The sequence below is a fragment of the Anopheles gambiae genome, chromosome 2, assembly GCF_943734735.2.
Source record: "Anopheles gambiae chromosome 2, idAnoGambNW_F1_1, whole genome shotgun sequence".
Classification (NCBI taxonomy): Eukaryota; Metazoa; Arthropoda; class Insecta; order Diptera; family Culicidae; genus Anopheles; species Anopheles gambiae.
In genome coordinates, this window is record NC_064601.1 from 51,979,610 (window position 1) to 51,994,672 (window position 15,063).

The 15,063-nt window shown below is 45.0% G+C and overlaps 2 protein-coding genes across 3 annotated transcripts in view; both read right to left on the reverse strand.

Moving 5' to 3' along the window:
- LOC133390951 (Kv channel-interacting protein 4-like) overlaps positions 1–6,161 on the reverse strand; it is a 58,558-nt gene extending 52,397 nt beyond the window's left edge. The window contains exons 1-3 of one of the 2 annotated variants that reach the window (XM_061650195.1): positions 5,988–6,161; positions 1,000–1,772; positions 771–824 (exon numbers count right to left, since the gene is read on the reverse strand). In XM_061650195.1, the coding sequence (XP_061506179.1) occupies positions 771–824; positions 1,000–1,519 (574 nt within the window). In that variant the 5' untranslated portion in view covers positions 1,520–1,772; positions 5,988–6,161. Of the gene's footprint in view, positions 1–770; positions 825–999; positions 1,773–5,664; positions 5,828–5,987 lie in introns of those variants that run through there. The other variant, XM_061650197.1, reaches the window with a different exon arrangement.
- Positions 6,162–6,421: 260 nt separating this feature from the next.
- Positions 6,422–13,204, reverse strand: LOC3290988 (zinc finger protein 780B). The gene is made up of 5 exons (XM_061650725.1): positions 12,750–13,204; positions 11,459–12,684; positions 9,125–9,314; positions 7,756–8,094; positions 6,422–7,690 (listed from the first exon to the last, which is right to left on the reverse strand). Exons 1-5 carry the CDS (start codon positions 13,001–13,003, stop codon positions 6,463–6,465), a joined length of 3,237 nt encoding a protein of 1,078 aa, XP_061506709.1. The 5' UTR covers positions 13,004–13,204; the 3' UTR covers positions 6,422–6,462.
- Positions 13,205–15,063: the final 1,859 nt, after the last annotated feature.

Sequence of the window (15,063 nt, forward strand, 5' to 3'; positions counted from 1 at the left end):
TGCTGATTAAATTGATTCCCGTTATGTGTGATTCATTTTAATTGCCATCATAACAAGAATGAAACAAGAAGCAAGAGATTGATTTTGGAGATCTGTTTTAAGAAAATGTAACAAATACTTGAAGGATAGAATATTTTAAATGTCAATTTAAAATATCAATCAATCATTCATTACTCCAAACATTATGAGAAAATAAATAAATTAAAATTTCGACAAATCAAGAAAATAATAAATAATCGCAACACGTACGTGTTTGCCTCAAACAGATGACACCATCCGCCCAAAAAGCAACAAGCCAGATCTGATTATTTAAAAACATCGTCTCCTTCAGACATTCAGCCAAGAAAATTGGTGTAAAACGTCGAAAAAATTCTTCACATTAGTAAAGGATTGTTGGAGCAAGAGCAAGCGGGTTGATCTAACGGCCGGGAGGAAAAATGCTTAATTGCTTAATCATGTCAACGATGGGAGACGTGTGATTGTGTCAACGGAATGGTTGACACCCACACATCAGCTTTTTGCTTGTATTTTTTTGTGTCGTAGCTGGCCTTGTGTTTCAAGTTTTTTTTTGGGAGCATTTGTTTCATACGCAATTTTTGTTGATCAATATTCAACCGTTGCTTAAAGGATATAAATATCGTTCAAACTTCCCACGTGTGTTTGATGTTGCAATATTTGCACATCCAATCGTATTTTTACCATTTTCGTGGTGTTATGAAATAAATATTTTAACGATTTGTTAAATTACACCCTACCGCGCATCTACTTACACTCATAGTTGCCCTCCTCCGGATCGCTGACTTCCTTCGGCTCGTCCATGTTCGCTACATCACCATCGGCGAATCGGAAAAGAGAAAGAAACAACCAAACACCGTTGTAAACAAACTATCACAGTAGGCAGGAGGAGGCAACACGATTGCTCACGCACTTGCCCGATCGCGATCAACGGCTCGATCGAATGGGACGTTTGATCGTCACCGAGCGATAACGCATACTGACCACTTCGACAGCATCGGCACAGCAGACAGTCGCGCAGGCAGGAGGAGGACGACGCGACCGACGGTTGTATCGAGGCGGAGGCCGAAGATGACGTCCCTTTCCCGTGTCGCTGCTGTTTCGTACGCCACGGCCCTTTGTGCTGGGGCGCGGCACGTCGCCAGCGGTTGGCGGCATCTCCCATGCCGCTCCCACACTGTCCAGCTGCCGCCGCGTGATCGAGGGTCAGGTACTGTATGGTTCGCGCTTCCCCACAACCACCGCCGGCAGCCGAGGGACCGCCAGCCGAAGCCGACCCATTGTGGGAGGTGGCCACGAGGGAGCCCACGGTTGAGGAGGAGCTGTTGCTGCTGCTACTGCTGCCGCCGGTGGATGCGGCATCGTCCGGCTCAACCGGGATGGCCGTGAATCCGCGCGAAGACCATCGCATCAGTGCAATGTCCGTCGCGGTCGTTGATGGCAACTGGTGCCCGTCGGCACTGACCGTACTGCTGCTGCGATGGCCACGATTCACGAGCTGCATGACTCGATGTGTGTGTATGTTTCACGCCACAGCCGTACACGATCAAACGAATGCTCAACGTCGCCACACCATCGAATGCTGCCAGTGGCACACTTGATCACACTCAACGGAAAAAAAATCAACCTCACACGCACTTGTTGGTTCACTCACGAAAAACCTAAACAACCCTCTTCCTCTTTCTCTCACACACACGAATTTTTATCACACACACACGCGCACACGACACGGCAATCAAGAGCTGAGTGACCTGAGGCTGGGAAACACAAAAAAGTGAACGCTGAGAACATTCTCTTGGAGTATTAGCACCCGCCGCGACGACGATGATTCGATCCGCTTCGATGATGGTCAATCTCAATGGCGTGACGGCAATCTAGTCGGTCGGTCGAGATGATTGTTGTTGTCATTAGTTCAACTCCACCGCCACACACAAGGACACCGCCGTCCTCGGCAGCCGGCGTAGCATTTCGCTCGTCACCACGATCGTGAAATCACAAACCTCCTGCCCGGCGCGTAGCTTCGTCCCGTGTGGTGCGTTTATAATTGGATTGCATCCAAAAATAAACATTCATCGCTGTGTCGGACCTTTGCCGGGTGAGGAACCATCTCTATCTTCCACAAGTAGGGCAAAGAGATAAAGAGATAGAGAGAGGGAGAGATTGAGCAAAAGAGAAAGGGAGTAAGAGAGGACAGTTCCGGAGGGCTTGAGAAAGGTTAGTGTCTAGCGTCGTCTACGCCAAGCCAATCGTTACTAAGATGAGCGTAGGCTAAGAACAGATGGACACGGGTTATGACAGTCAACTGCTTCAACAAACACAGTAGTCAAACCGAATGAACTCCACATCCCTCCCACTAGAGACGGTTTGGAGAACTCTCTGTCCGGAAGCGGTGCCGAGTTGAGGTAAATCATTTTACAATAGGGCCTGTATCGTCTCACCCACCAACGAATGTCTGTTTTCTGTTGCAATCATGTGCCTGTGTGCTCGAGATCCTATCTACTCGGAGCACTCGGGGCAGTTGAAACACATTGCTTGTGATTAATTTTCCAAGAAAATCGAAATAAACAACATCACAACATTGGTGTAAAGCCAGCAAATTTAACACTGCGATCGAGTGCCGTGATAGAGATCATCACTTTCCAATTGATTTGCTAGCAAGAGTAACAGTAACGAAACTTGGAGTTTACGAAATTGCAAGGGTGTATATGATTCGGATTCAAAAGGGAAAACAAAAAATGAGTCTTACAAAAGCCACATAAAATTACAAGCTTTATAAAAAACCACAACAAGCATGGACGAGTAACTCAGAGACTATCCAAGGATCCCTCGGTTCAACAATATTGTAGAATCTCCCTAGACACATATTGTAGCTACCTCTTTTTGAAGTAATTCTATAATTTCTACACTGACCCCGTATTATGTCTTAAATAACCGATGCTTTAAGTCATATTGAGGCACACAGTGCATAAGTAATCCCACCATTCGAATAACCATTAACCTTGAATGAGAGAATCGAACCCGTCCGGCTTTGTAGCAGCTGGCGTGTCTATAGAATAGACCACCAGCTCGCCCATAAAAACAAAACAATCAAGATTCAATAAAACAAGCAATCGTTATATATTGCCATTTCCCATCCCTTCCTGCTTCGGATGTTTCGAAAAAAACGTTTCTCACAACAATCACCGAATGATTAATGCACACGGAAATTTAGCAAACATCCTTTCACAAATTGGCATTGAAAATTGGCACAATGTTTGCCAGATCCGAGATATAGGTTCTGTTTGCTGTTTCGCATGTTTCCCCCAGCAAGACCAACCTTGTCGGGGAGTTCTGTGCGCCGTACGCCTTGGTACAGGTTTGTGTAGTAGTATCGAACCGCACTGCCACTGCCAGCGAGTTCTACAAATCAATTTACCCGCTGACACTGACACTACTCTAAACAACCGTTCCGTTCGAACCGATGCTGGCAGTGCCATGTGGCCAAAACGCACAGCAGCAGCCGCAGTAGCAGCTACTGAAATGCACAAGAAGAAGCTTCCCTCCCTCCAAGAGACTCCGCTTGCTCGAAACCTCCAGGACGGCCGAGCCCGTCTTACCAATCTCTCTCCACTTGAGGTGATATATTTGAGACACGGCCAAATTAAAGAAGAACAAACTGAAGAAAGAATAAAAAAACCCGGCCAAATAACCAAAGCATCGAAGTGGTCCTTAACTCGCGCCCGCGGGCGGGTCGGTCGTGGGGGCAAGACTATTAATGGCCAGCGTCCACGATTCGTGCGCCCGGGTTTTCGCACCGAACATTCCGGCGTAATTAATGGGCCTGACAAATATTGCAACTTTGCCAAGCAATCTGCATTTCGTCGACAGATGGCAGCGCAAGAAGATGGTCGTGCCTGACGGATGCTCTGCTCGTGTAACGGAACCAGGCTAGTGGATGGGACATGTGTGTGTGTCTGTGTGGGGAGTCACAGAATGATTCGATTGAAACGGACAGCATCGATCGCGTACAGGCGTTTGGCGCGTACTATCGATTTTTTTTCTCTTCTGATGCCTTAAAGCAATCGGAAATGATGGTACACATGCCGACTATTTGCGATTAGTCGCTTACGAATGTTTGATGGATAGGTTCGATTTGTTCGAACGCTTGCTCTTGACAGCGAACACGCAATGACGATCAATTGAATGCTGTGATTTCACTTTAGAGCCGGAATGCTACAAAGTCCGGGGTGCGGGATAGTAAATTTGAATTAATCCTTTTTCAACTTTAAACGCGTCTCAATCTAACCATTTTAAAGTTTATGACTCCTCTCTTTACTCTTCTTTATTATTCGAAACATACAAACGGTGAAGACAAATAACACCGCGAAGGTGTGGGCAAGTGAGCTCAAGGTCACGCATTTTTGTTTCCGTCGTCACCAATGGCCGAAGCGGCCGGTTTCCCCCCCATTGAACCCGCGGCCAACAACCTGGCAAAGAAGTTTAACATAATTCATTCCTCAGGGACACGGCAGGAGAAGTGCTGTCTAATATTATAAAACACACAGCTTAAGCAGCGTTCGGCAAACCCCATTTCAGTGAACCTGTTTTGGAAATTTGCGCCAGCTTGTTGCTCGGTCATGGTCGGTGGGGAATATGTTCTACCGGCAATCTTCCGCCCAATGTCACCGTCCTGCGGGGCAGCAGCTGCGTCAACGGTACTAATGTGCTGCACGGCGGGTATCGCCGTAAATCGTAAATATCCGCCCAAGACATCGGCATCGGAAGCTCACATCACATGTCACCGACACTTAAGGGAATAATCGTAAAAGCGGTAAACAAAAATCTACGCCATTTTAAATTCCCATGTGCCAATAAAATTATTTTTATGGCACAAAAGAAAGCATATTGTTAACGATTTAGAAAAAAAAAAACATCTCAAGCAAAAACAATAGTTCCCATGAACAAACTGTGTAAGAAATTGAATGTCGAAGTTCTTGCTCTAATTACAGTTACAGGAAGCTTCGAATATCAACACAGTAAACAACGCCAGATAGCGGAACGATCGAGAAAGATCTATCGCTTAATCCTCTTCAAAAGGGACCATTAACTGCCTGCCGCACATCTGTGCCACGATCGGTCTGACGGTCTCTGAACCTTCCTCCGATTTAGAAATATAAAGTTCACAAAATTTTCAATACGCTATAAATACATCAACTAACCTCTTGCTAGTCCCCCCTTGACCTCCCACAAAAACTGCCGTTGGCGCAGGAGAAAAATCTCAACAACCAACAGCCAACAGTTCGTCCGTTGGACAGTTGGAGGTCGTGTGGTACGGTGCGCGCACGCTGGGAACCACCACCAACTTTGTGGTTCGGTCCCGAGCTGAGCGTCTGAGGTTGGTGGTGAGCATGATTATTGCTACCATTTTATACATTTTTTTATCAACCCGGTTATGTTTGCCTTTTTCCGGTTCGAAACGAAATTTGATTCTGCTTCCTTCGATCACACTCTGCCGGCTACAAGCCGTCTAAGGCTGTATGTGTTCAGTTTTCACACCTCAAATTAGATTCCGCCACGCCGTCGGAACCGATTCGGCGAACGATCATCGCATCGCTGCCCAGCTTACGCATACACTCTGTTTCAGACTTCATAAATTATGATGAATTATACCCGATCGGCGGTCTGCGTATATGCGTACGCATTCCTATCGTTTTTGAGTCGTGTTTTTTTAACCACTAAACCGCGGGAAGATCGCAACTTGTAGTAAATAATGATAACGTCACACATCCGTCATGCTGGTTGCGCTTGAACCCGCGTATTACTACAACATGCTACAATTGACCGCACGTGCCGGACAGTGCGGAGTGATTGGTTTCCCAAACCAAATAGCCGCCCTCGGATCGGAGAGCAAACTGAAGTAGAACAAACACTCGAGAGTACGCGCGATCGTCGCGAGAAAACCGTGTGTACTACCACTTGCTGCCAAGCCTTACCGAACAGGACGGCTTGCACGACCGGCGCACGGTGCAATGCAAACGCTCTAAAATCCCGGCCTATACTGACAACACACAATGTGCGTACACGGATTCACCGACGGACGGTTGCGAGTGAGTGAGTGTCCATCGTGGACAGGGCCAGTAATCTTCTAGCGCACGGTACACCTACTACTGCCGTGGATGCCGGGCCGAGCATCGGCAAGCGCTCACACGCAACGTAGTAGATTACTTGGTTTCTGTGAGATCAGTCCTCGTTTCGTTAGATTCCGCACCCTGCGCCACGCGGGTCTTGCGCTTAACCATAGTCATGGGCTAAATTTACACAGCTCTCACGTATGACAAGCAGCTCCCTTGGAAGCAGCATTTTCTCTCTCACTCTCTCTAGTTTAAGATTTTCTCTCACAAAGCTATTGAGACGATCTGGTAAGATGTTTGTCTAATGGGTGAAGTATAAAAGTTTTGTTTATTGCTTTCAGGTATCATGCAACTCCGTCTCCAGTTCGACGCTCTCGATGCCTTCCATCTTGCCGTGCTCAACCCTCTGATGGCCCAACATTTCCCACCGTTGGAAGAAACGTTCCGGACAATCACTACACGCAAACGGACGCTCCTTGGTATGCTCTTTCCGTATGTGCACCTGCAGCTTGTAGTTCCGGCCGTACGTTTTGCTGCAATAGCCACACTTGAAGGGATGTACATTTTCGTGCCGCAACTCGTGCACACGCCGATCGCCGTACGTACCAAATCCTTTCCCGCAAATCCTACACTTCTTCGTACGTTCGCCCGTGTGCACGGTTTGATGATCGCGCAGGTGGCTACGGCACTTAAAACGCATCTCACACTCGCCACAACCGTACGGTCGCTCGTCGGAGTGGGTCATCTGGTGGCTCAGCAGGTCCGACTGGCGCAGAAACTTTTTCGCGCACGTGCTGCATTGGTACTTCTTTTCGCCGTGTATCTGCCGGTGCGACAGCATCGTACTGCTGGTGTAGAACCCTTTCTGACACACGTCGCACACGTACTTACGGTCGCGCGTGTGTGCACTGTTGGTGTGGCCGTGTAGAGCACTGCGACTGCAGAAGCTAGCGCCGCAGGTTTGGCAACCATACTTTTTCTTGCGATACGGTGCGGCCTGGTGCTTGGATAGGGCAGCATGGCTGATGAAGCGTTTGTAGCAAATGTCGCACTCGTAGGGCCGTAGGTTGGTGAGGATTCGTTCGTTTTCGTGCACTTGGGCGGTGTGTTGCTTCAGCTCGTCAGCGGAAGGGAACTGCACACCAGGACAGCCGCAGCACTCAACAACGAACTCGGTGGCTTGAACCGTACTTTCTACCGGGTCGTCCACGGAGGATTCATGGGTTTCCTGTCTGCTTTCGATGCGTTCTATTATTGCATCCTGTGAATCATCATCTTCACATTCATTAAGCGCTTCTATTTCACCAAATTCAACATCCTCCACAACATCATAAAGCTCGTAGTACGATTCATGGTCAGCTGTCTGTTCTATGATACTTTTCCCATCTTCTACATCCAGTTGTTCTACCAAAATTTCTGTTTCAGAACATAAATCTTCTTCATATATATCTGCATGATCTTTGATAACTAGCTGGCATTCCTCTTCTGTTAGAGGATTCTCTTCCGAACAGTCCGTTTCATGAACACTTTGGCGTTCGCTGTCTTGCGTGGTTTGGAAATGTTCCCTGTTAACCGAAAGACAATGAATAAGTCAGTCGTAAGAATGATTCACTATACTAAAACAACATACCCCTCGCTATCCTCCGTGGGAAGGAGAGCCCGCAGCTGTACGTCTGACTTTAAACATTTTTTCCGAAAGTTGTTACACATTACAATAAAATCGGAACACTCCTGGCAGACACAATCGGGCAAACCGTCACCTCGGGAAACTCTTATACCGGTAAGCGAATGAAACATTTCGTCAAGAGTCGCCTGGTTGATTTTCTTAAAAATCGAACAATATTCATCTGCTTCCTTCTGCAGACAAGCACGACACGTTTTCATTGTAAAACCGCTATATTTAACGACCAGTATCCAAATTCTATTCGTTGCTTTGCCGTACGCTGCGCGGTTTGTTTTGATTGGGATTGTTTACACCGTTTGACAGTTTACGCGTTCGCCATAGTAGAATACTCCCTTTCCATAGTCGTCAGATTCAGCGGATGTTGCTGAATGACTTAGGCCGCGCTCTAGAACGAATGAACAGCAACACACGTCCATTGTGTTTTGCGCGTCTGATGAAGTCAACTATGCTTAATCGTATCTTGTCGTGGTCGTAGCGATTATACTTTATTGCTTAAAACAATTAAAGACCATGGATTAAAGAAAGACAATATATTGCAGTCTGAGTTAAAATATCGCTATCGATTTATGTTTAAGCATTGCCATTTGTTCATTACTATTTATCTTTTTATAATTTCAATATGTTCGGATTTATTGGCATTTTTACAAAAAGGCGTCATGTTATAGAACTCTTTTGATCTATTTATTTCCATTTCTATTCTGTGTTCTGGCTTATTTTTTTTACATAATTATCACCCCCTGAACCGATCATCCAAGCGGCAGGCTAGCTAAAGTTTTGTAACTCTAGCAATACGACTCGCATCCTCTCGTGGCCACCTAGTCTGGTTTCGTTTAAAAACTCCTTCTTAAGCAGTACATCATGAACACCGTTTTGGCGTAGCAGGTACAGCAACATTATAACATTTGTATCGTACAGAATATTGTTTGTCAATAAATTGTCATGATACAGCTTTAGGAGAGTCAAATTTAATTGATAATACACATCGCTTTTTAATGCTTCTTCATACCGCCCCATTAATGTTGCGCTGCTAAACAACATTTTCAAGGCGTGCAGTTGTGCTTTGAGCAGCTCTTCTTTGTCAGGTTCATTCAATTTCTCCTGCAATTTGTCTACGCAATTCTTAAAATCTTTCGCGTTGTGGTGATTTGCCAGCGTAACAATGTTCATTTCATTGGATTGATGGCTTGGTGCGTTGATTTCTCCTGTGGCGGACATTGTCTTCTTTAAAGACTGGAATGCATGATTTGCGGTACTGGCAGGGACCAGTTTACAAACGCCATTCAACATTTCCTTAAATGTTTCCTTCGAGTAATACATTCTGTAAAACTCCTGTATGATGCCCAAACACAGCACACCTTGGTTCGATAGCAGTATTCTTCTTGCGGTCACTTGCACAGGATCTTCCAGCGTAAGTTGCTCGAAAAATGTCCACTTTTGCGTGGAATTTTCTGCCGAGCTCCAGTTCATCTTCAGCAGCTCCTCCAGCGTGGTGTAGTTACAGGTGACTGTACGGCAGATGTGTAGCGCAGTTTTCAACACTTGTGCTAAAAACATCGTTTTCTCTGTTTCTTTCATCACCAACGGCTGCATAAGAGCTTCCACTATAGAGTTTATATCCGCTGCTAGAAATACTACATCTTCGAAATTGTAATTACTCAAGTTTTCCACTAAATAGATGGACGAGAGATCCATGTTTACAAACACACAGTTTTTCGATCGCGTTTGACAGCTGATTTGCAACTCGCAGACAGTGTGGCCAGATTATTTTGGCGGTTTTCGGTAGGCGCATCAAAATTTTATCGGTAGTTTTCGGTAGGTTAAAACTCGAAACTTAAAAGAAGTAAAAGCGAAAGAAGTGTTTAGCTTGATGGGGAAGGGGAGGAGGGAGCTAATGCGTAAAATGAAAGTTCCATCTCACGAGAATATGCATCCTTTAATTTGATCTGGGATATGGATTAGATTTGGTTCAGCGGTTACACAAATGAAGATTTTTCTGAAGTGTCCATCTGAAAATTGGAATTCTAAGCCAATTCTAAGATGCACATTCTTTCTCAGTGGTGACATGTTCTTTTTCTATGACCGCATAGGGCCGCAGCAGTGCTCCGTTGGATACGATTTAATCGTACGTGCTGTCATTTGATTTTTGCTGGATTATTTAGACTAATTTGATTGTTTGGCTGAGTTTTATAGTTCAATGATTATAAAATTGAGATTTTTTCCTTCAAACCCTAGATATATATAGATACCTAGATATATATATATATATATATATATATATATATATATATATATATATATATATATATATATATATATATATATATATATATATATATATATATACATCGCCCACAGGGCAAGGCGAGCTTTTTGGCGGCCACCGTTTGGCGACGGTTGTTGACCTTTCGAGCGAGCTTTTGCCCTGCGAGCCAGTGTAGCCAGATTATATTGGCAGATTTCGGCAGGAGCACTGTTGAGAACGCAACCATTTAACCTTCGTTTCTAAGACCAAAAATACACCCTCAATTCTATGATCACCTACCCGGGTAGGTCATACATTTTGTATGGGAGTTTGCATTTCTGGATGGTAAATTGATCATGTCTTCTGTTTTAATTATTGAAATAACTTCAAATTTTCAGGAAAGCTGCATAAAACTTTGTTCTTTCCAGTATAAAAAATAGGAATTTTCCAAATTATTTTTCATATACAGGCTGTATGTGTTCAGTTTTCACACCTCAAATTAGATTCCGCCACGCCGTCGGAACCGATTCGGCGAACGATCATCGCATCGCTGCCCAGCTTACGCATACACTCTGTTTCAGACTTCATAAATTATGATGAATTATACCCGATCGGCGGTCTGCGTATATGCGTACGCATTCCTATCGTTTTTGAGTCGTGTTTTTTTAACCACTAAACCGCGGGAAGATCGCAACTTGTAGTAAATAATGATAACGTCACACATCCGTCATGCTGGTTGCGCTTGAACCCGCGTATTACTACAACATGCTACAATTGACCGCACGTGCCGGACAGTGCGGAGTGATTGGTTTCCCAAACCAAATAGCCGCCCTCGGATCGGAGAGCAAACTGAAGTAGAACAAACACTCGAGAGTACGCGCGATCGTCGCGAGAAAACCGTGTGTACTACCACTTGCTGCCAAGCCTTACCGAACAGGACGGCTTGCACGACCGGCGCACGGTGCAATGCAAACGCTCTAAAATCCCGGCCTATACTGACAACACACAATGTGCGTACACGGATTCACCGACGGACGGTTGCGAGTGAGTGAGTGTCCATCGTGGACAGGGCCAGTAATCTTCTAGCGCACGGTACACCTACTACTGCCGTGGATGCCGGGCCGAGCATCGGCAAGCGCTCACACGCAACGTAGTAGATTACTTGGTTTCTGTGAGATCAGTCCTCGTTTCGTTAGATTCCGCACCCTGCGCCACGCGGGTCTTGCGCTTAACCATAGTCATGGGCTAAATTTACACAGCTCTCACGTATGACAAGCAGCTCCCTTGGAAGCAGCATTTTCTCTCTCACTCTCTCTAGTTTAAGATTTTCTCTCACAAAGCTATTGAGACGATCTGGTAAGATGTTTGTCTAATGGGTGAAGTATAAAAGTTTTGTTTATTGCTTTCAGGTATCATGCAACTCCGTCTCCAGTTCGACGCTCTCGATGCCTTCCATCTTGCCGTGCTCAACCCTCTGATGGCCCAACATTTCCCACCGTTGGAAGAAACGTTCCGGACAATCACTACACGCAAACGGACGCTCCTTGGTATGCTCTTTCCGTATGTGCACCTGCAGCTTGTAGTTCCGGCCGTACGTTTTGCTGCAATAGCCACACTTGAAGGGATGTACATTTTCGTGCCGCAACTCGTGCACACGCCGATCGCCGTACGTACCAAATCCTTTCCCGCAAATCCTACACTTCTTCGTACGTTCGCCCGTGTGCACGGTTTGATGATCGCGCAGGTGGCTACGGCACTTAAAACGCATCTCACACTCGCCACAACCGTACGGTCGCTCGTCGGAGTGGGTCATCTGGTGGCTCAGCAGGTCCGACTGGCGCAGAAACTTTTTCGCGCACGTGCTGCATTGGTACTTCTTTTCGCCGTGTATCTGCCGGTGCGACAGCATCGTACTGCTGGTGTAGAACCCTTTCTGACACACGTCGCACACGTACTTACGGTCGCGCGTGTGTGCACTGTTGGTGTGGCCGTGTAGAGCACTGCGACTGCAGAAGCTAGCGCCGCAGGTTTGGCAACCATACTTTTTCTTGCGATACGGTGCGGCCTGGTGCTTGGATAGGGCAGCATGGCTGATGAAGCGTTTGTAGCAAATGTCGCACTCGTAGGGCCGTAGGTTGGTGAGGATTCGTTCGTTTTCGTGCACTTGGGCGGTGTGTTGCTTCAGCTCGTCAGCGGAAGGGAACTGCACACCAGGACAGCCGCAGCACTCAACAACGAACTCGGTGGCTTGAACCGTACTTTCTACCGGGTCGTCCACGGAGGATTCATGGGTTTCCTGTCTGCTTTCGATGCGTTCTATTATTGCATCCTGTGAATCATCATCTTCACATTCATTAAGCGCTTCTATTTCACCAAATTCAACATCCTCCACAACATCATAAAGCTCGTAGTACGATTCATGGTCAGCTGTCTGTTCTATGATACTTTTCCCATCTTCTACATCCAGTTGTTCTACCAAAATTTCTGTTTCAGAACATAAATCTTCTTCATATATATCTGCATGATCTTTGATAACTAGCTGGCATTCCTCTTCTGTTAGAGGATTCTCTTCCGAACAGTCCGTTTCTTGAACACTTTGGCGTTCGCTGTCTTGCGTGGTTTGGAAATGTTCCCTGTTAACCGAAAGACAATGAATAAGTCAGTCGTAAGAATGATTCACTATACTAAAACAACATACCCCTCGCTATCCTCCGTGGGAAGGAGAGCCCGCAGCTGTACGTCTGACTTTAAACATTTTTTCCGAAAGTTGTTACACATTACAATAAAATCGGAACACTCCTGGCAGACACAATCGGGCAAACCGTCACCTCGGGAAACTCTTATACCGGTAAGCGAATGAAACATTTCGTCAAGAGTCGCCTGGTTGATTTTCTTAAAAATCGAACAATATTCATCTGCTTCCTTCTGCAGACAAGCACGACACGTTTTCATTGTAAAACCGCTATATTTAACGACCAGTATCCAAATTCTATTCGTTGCTTTGCCGTACGCTGCGCGGTTTGTTTTGATTGGGATTGTTTACACCGTTTGACAGTTTACGCGTTCGCCATAGTAGAATACTCCCTTTCCATAGTCGTCAGATTCAGCGGATGTTGCTGAATGACTTAGGCCGCGCTCTAGAACGAATGAACAGCAACACACGTCCATTGTGTTTTGCGCGTCTGATGAAGTCAACTATGCTTAATCGTATCTTGTCGTGGTCGTAGCGATTATACTTTATTGCTTAAAACAATTAAAGACCATGGATTAAAGAAAGACAATATATTGCAGTCTGAGTTAAAATATCGCTATCGATTTATGTTTAAGCATTGCCATTTGTTCATTACTATTTATCTTTTTATAATTTCAATATGTTCGGATTTATTGGCATTTTTACAAAAAGGCGTCATGTTATAGAACTCTTTTGATCTATTTATTTCCATTTCTATTCTGTGTTCTGGCTTATTTTTTTTACATAATTATCACCCCCTGAACCGATCATCCAAGCGGCAGGCTAGCTAAAGTTTTGTAACTCTAGCAATACGACTCGCATCCTCTCGTGGCCACCTAGTCTGGTTTCGTTTAAAAACTCCTTCTTAAGCAGTACATCATGAACACCGTTTTGGCGTAGCAGGTACAGCAACATTATAACATTTGTATCGTACAGAATATTGTTTGTCAATAAATTGTCATGATACAGCTTTAGGAGAGTCAAATTTAATTGATAATACACATCGCTTTTTAATGCTTCTTCATACCGCCCCATTAATGTTGCGCTGCTAAACAACATTTTCAAGGCGTGCAGTTGTGCTTTGAGCAGCTCTTCTTTGTCAGGTTCATTCAATTTCTCCTGCAATTTGTCTACGCAATTCTTAAAATCTTTCGCGTTGTGGTGATTTGCCAGCGTAACAATGTTCATTTCATTGGATTGATGGCTTGGTGCGTTGATTTCTCCTGTGGCGGACATTGTCTTCTTTAAAGACTGGAATGCATGATTTGCGGTACTGGCAGGGACCAGTTTACAAACGCCATTCAACATTTCCTTAAATGTTTCCTTCGAGTAATACATTCTGTAAAACTCCTGTATGATGCCCAAACACAGCACACCTTGGTTCGATAGCAGTATTCTTCTTGCGGTCACTTGCACAGGATCTTCCAGCGTAAGTTGCTCGAAAAATGTCCACTTTTGCGTGGAATTTTCTGCCGAGCTCCAGTTCATCTTCAGCAGCTCCTCCAGCGTGGTGTAGTTACAGGTGACTGTACGGCAGATGTGTAGCGCAGTTTTCAACACTTGTGCTAAAAACATCGTTTTCTCTGTTTCTTTCATCACCAACGGCTGCATAAGAGCTTCCACTATAGAGTTTATATCCGCTGCTAGAAATACTACATCTTCGAAATTGTAATTACTCAAGTTTTCCACTAAATAGATGGACGAGAGATCCATGTTTACAAACACACAGTTTTTCGATCGCGTTTGACAGCTGATTTGCAACTCGCAGACAGTGTGGCCAGATTATTTTGGCGGTTTTCGGTAGGCGCATCAAAATTTTATCGGTAGTTTTCGGTAGGTTAAAACTCGAAACTTAAAAGAAGTAAAAGCGAAAGAAGTGTTTAGCTTGATGGGGAAGGGGAGGAGGGAGCTAATGCGTAAAATGAAAGTTCCATCTCACGAGAATATGCATCCTTTAATTTGATCTGGGATATGGATTAGATTTGGTTCAGCGGTTACACAAATGAAGATTTTTCTGAAGTGTCCATCTGAAAATTGGAATTCTAAGCCAATTCTAAGATGCACATTCTTTCTCAGTGGTGACATGTTCTTTTTCTATGACCGCATAGGGCCGCAGCAGTGCTCCGTTGGATACGATTTAATCGTACGTGCTGTCATTTGATTTTTGCTGGATTATTTAGACTAATTTGATTGTTTGGCTGAGTTTTATAGTTCAATGATTATAAAATTGAGATTTTTTCCTTCAAACCCTAGATATATATAGATACCTAGATATATATAT

Bases quoted from the DNA above. Each gene is read 5' to 3' on its own strand.
- LOC3290988 (XM_061650725.1), bottom strand. From the start codon at position 13,003: ATGAAAACGTGTCGTGCTTGTCTGCAGAAGGAAGCAGATGAATATTGT. The intron at 12,685-12,749 runs GTATGTTGTTTT...TTCGGTTAACAG, and splicing joins CCCACGGAGGATAGCGAGGG to GGAACATTTCCAAACCACGC. The intron at 8,095-9,124 runs GTATTACTCGAA...AACGGTGTAAAC, and splicing joins ATACAGGAGTTTTACAGAAT to AATCCCAATCAAAACAAACC.